The sequence below is a fragment of the Aegilops tauschii genome, chromosome 7, assembly GCF_002575655.3.
Source record: "Aegilops tauschii subsp. strangulata cultivar AL8/78 chromosome 7, Aet v6.0, whole genome shotgun sequence".
Taxonomy (NCBI): domain Eukaryota; kingdom Viridiplantae; phylum Streptophyta; class Magnoliopsida; order Poales; family Poaceae; genus Aegilops; species Aegilops tauschii.
The window spans coordinates 223,014,893-223,018,996 of NC_053041.3; the positions used below are offsets into that span (position 1 = coordinate 223,014,893).

General features: G+C 47.8%; 1 protein-coding gene across 1 annotated transcript; it reads right to left on the minus strand.

Annotated features, from left to right (window-relative positions):
• Positions 1–2,056: 2,056 nt before the first annotated feature.
• Positions 2,057–3,329, minus strand: LOC109750680 (uncharacterized). Its single transcript, XM_020309633.4, has one exon. The coding sequence runs from the start codon at positions 3,240–3,242 to the stop codon at positions 2,433–2,435; it is 810 nt and encodes a 269-aa protein (XP_020165222.1). The 5' UTR covers positions 3,243–3,329; the 3' UTR covers positions 2,057–2,432.
• Between the last annotated feature and the right edge of the window lie 775 nt (positions 3,330–4,104).

Genomic DNA, 4,104 nt, shown 5'->3' on the forward strand with positions numbered 1-4,104 from the left:
CTGCCCAAATTGAATGTGGCAAGTAACTTATATTACAAACAAATCCAGCACCAAATAACAACTTTCACCTGTGGAGTTTGTAGATCTAGGAGAGGTAAAAGCCAAATCAAGTGAAAACATGGGGATTTAGTGACACGTAAAATCATCTACAAATCAAGGTTACCTTAAAAAACGGAAACTATGCACATATAAGAACTGACGATTCCCAAAGTAACACATTGTCCATTTGTGCCATGTGAGTGGGATAGAAACACCACTGTTCATTCCATTCCATATCCTGCCCTTCTCATTTTCTCTTTTCTTTATTCCAAGTTCTAGCAGAACCAACTAATGCATTCTCCCCTAACTAAGAGATGTCCTCTGAGATGACTTAGGGGGTGTTTAGCTATGCTAACTTTGGCTTATAACCCAAAAAAACACCAATTTATGTATTTTTGGCTTATACCATCATGTAACAATATCCAGCCAAAAGCCGAAAGGCAAAATCCCATGAATAGGTGTTTTTTTGGCTTATCAACCAACGTAAGCCTAACCAAACACCTCCTTAATACATGATGATAGCCTAGATCAAGGAAAAAGTAAGCAGTAGGTGCTAAGCAAGTGTGTTGCCTCTGCCTAGTGCTGAGCTCGCTTAAGCGGAACCTAGGCTTCTGTACGGAAGCCATGCGGACAGGGGGCAGAGAACACTCAGATTTGTTTTTTAAAACATATAAGGCATGTATAAGCCTAAACAGCAGATTTTAAGGGGAAATAACAAGCAAGTGTACTCATATTACTATACTCATAAGTCTAAAACAACAGATTTCAAGGAAACTAGCACAGCACAGAGCAGCAGCCAGCAGCAAAGCACAGCAAGCAGCAGTAGCAGAGCTAGCAGCCTAGCAGTAGCAACACCACGAATAGACAGCAGCAGCAAGCAGCACACCCACACGACCACATTTCAGTGCTCCACTAGTCAACAGAGCAGCATATTAACAAGGGGAAGAGGGAGCACGAGAAGAAGAACCCAAGCAAGAGAACAGCTCGCAGTGGGGGTCCTTCACTAGAGGGGCAAGTTCAGGGAAGGGGAGCTAGAACTCTAGCGGAAAGGGGGCGGTCCGCGGAAGAGGAAGAGGTACCGCCCGCAAGACTAGGAGGAGCCCAAGGTGCGGCGGCCGCCTGGACGAGGACGGGAGCGGCGCAAGGTCGCATTGCTCAGACAGGTCGCCACTGCCAGGCACAAGCTCTCCTCTGCCTCACTAAAATTTAATATGAATTGAATTGAATGGTACAATTTTTCTGACATATGGCACATGTTTTGTTAGTCGAACTGATGGTCAAAGTTGAAACTCGAAATATGTATGTGCCATGTAAATAGGGACAAAGGGAGTATAGGTATGTTTGGATTGTGGCCAAAGTATATCCTACCAAAACTTTGGTCATTGTTTGGATGGTTGCCAACTTTTTGGCATGCCAATGCACTCAAACTCTAATTCATTTTTCTTGCCAATGTCGGCCAGCTCATGGACGACCAAAAATTTGGCTAGCCAATGTTTTAACGGGACACCTTTGGGCATAAACCAAACACACATAGTAAAACCAGGATGTAAGCCCAGCCACTTATATGGAAACCAGAAGTTATTGTTCTGGGGATCTCATACAATGTGAAATGACACAAAGGTCAATACTTGTGTTCAGGTTGACTGTTGGGTCATTAGACACAAAAATTTCTACTAGCTGTTGGTTGTACTTGAGAAACAATTATCATTTTGATTTATAAAGAAATATAGTAAAGAAGAAAGAAAATAAGATGAAGAGAGCCCAACAAAGTAACTAGTTTCAACGAAGCATTCCTTACAGCTAAGACTCCTGCTAGCATAGCCACCATTCAATCATTACATCTAACAAGATAATGTTGAATAAGCAAACTTTCTCGCCTCTCAATATAACCCATTCAGCCTGACACATTCCACTTCGTATCAAAAGGTTGTCAAATGTTCCAAGATAGAACACAGTATGAATTTGCAATTAACTTTCCCTATCAAACACCTTAAAAATTCACAATGGAAAAGAATGAAATGCTGAAATACAACTCATTCTGAAACTGAATTCACGACCAGTAAGTTGCAACTCGGCACCATATAAACTCCTCGTCCAAATATGCATCTACAAAATTTCCCAGCACAACTATTCTCTCTAAATTTAGAACAGATACAACATTGTATATATAGCATTAAAATATGTATAATCCTTGCAGCATCGAAATAACAGAGATCTCTCTTGCGAACAGTAACAGATCAAAATGCACAAAACCATATCTGCAACTACCTCTCTGTTTTCCTTCATACAACTGGGTATAGTTTCCTAATTAGACCGATCGATTCCCAAACCAAATCATACAACTCTATGTAAAACCATATAGGAGTAAAGCTTACCATTGCCGCACAACTCATTCAGGCAGCCATGGCTTGTCCAGCCTTCCAGTTCTCGTACTTGGGATTGTCGGTCGGCAGCTCAAAGCGGCAGAGTGGGCAGGAGTTGCGCACCTCAAGCCATGGAAGGATGCATTCCTCATGGTACCGATGGGAGCAAGGCATCATCTTGACGCGCTCCCCCGCCACAACCCCGTCCTTACACACGGAGCACTCCTCGCCCTCCCCTTCCTCGCCAGCGGCGACGATGGCGGATGGCAGCGCCTTGACAGCCGACCTGGCTGCCGGCGGCTTGTTGGTGAGGAAAAGCCCATCCCCAACAGCGACGAGCACCTCATACGCCTCCCTGTCAGAGGTGTACACGAAACCCTCGTTAGCGCCGGCGGGAGCGTTGGGCGGCATGTCGCCGAGCATCTCCCAGTCGGGCTCCGGATTCTCCACCAAGGGTCCGGAGGCGAACGCGACTTCCTCCCAGTCGAATTCCTCGGCTGGTACGGAAGCCTCCAGCGGCAGATCTGGCTCCTCCTCCTCGTCCAATTGGAAGCAATCCCACCGGATCGAGGCCTCCTCCTCCTCATCGTTCTCCTCGGGGAAGCCGAGGTCGTCATTCCTGGGCGCGACGAGTGCGTCGTGGAAGAGGTCGCGCTCCACGGAGAGGAACTGGCTCCGGACGCGGTCGGCCGCCGACACGGATAGGGAGGAGGCCGAGGGATCTGGGCGGAACACCGGCACGAAGGCATCGTAGCATGAGGAGGACGTGGAGGAGGAAGCCTCTAGAGTTTGGAAGATCTCGTCGGCGGTGAGACGGTGAAGGAGATACGGAGAAGCCATGGGTGCGCCAGAGGGGACGGAAAAAATCGCGCCCTGGAGAGGCGTATCGGAAGAGGAAATTGACTATTTGTCATTGAGGTCCTTGAGGTTTGATTACAGAGGAACATATACTGGGGAGTGGGTGGGTGGGCTCCGTGAGCCTGGGCATTCGGGTTTACCCAAAATTCCGGTCAGGTAATGCGGATAAAAAGAATCAGAGTTTCCAAAATTAACATCTGAGATTCCTAGAAAAAATAGCTACCCGACAATTTGGATACCCGAAAACGGTTTTGGGTTCGCGTAGTTCCGAATTGCTGACATACAGCATGGTGAACAAAAATTGACGCCGGACATCAAAATACCGAAGGAGAAGGAGGACATGAGTCGGTTGTGGCGTCGCATAGGAGAAGATGAAGGCTTCTGTCGTCATTGGAGCTCGTCCTTGTGGTGCAAGCAAGCCTAGGACGAGGCGAGCGACGTCTGGTTACGGGTGATGACGGTGTCTGGTTGTGGGCGGCGCTGTGGCTAGGTAGAGCGGTTGTGCGCTAGGGCCTGCGAGAGTAGTCGGCTTTGCGTTGCAGGGCGTTGTGGCAGCGAGCGACGACTGCTAGTGGGCGACATGGATGTGGTGGTCACGTGGTGAACTGGTGGTTGTGTTGCCTGTGGTTGCTAGGAGATGGGAGGCCGGTGTCGGGGGTGGGGAACGAAAGCGGAAAAGTAGATTTTCTACGTGAGGGCATCTTCAACGACAACTCACAAATTTTCTTCTGCATCCGTCCATGGACAGGGGGGCCAGTCCACGGGACACAGATGCGGGAGGCCACCATTGATACGTCCATTTTACATCATGTTTTCCTACTGTTATTTATGATGTTTTTATCCG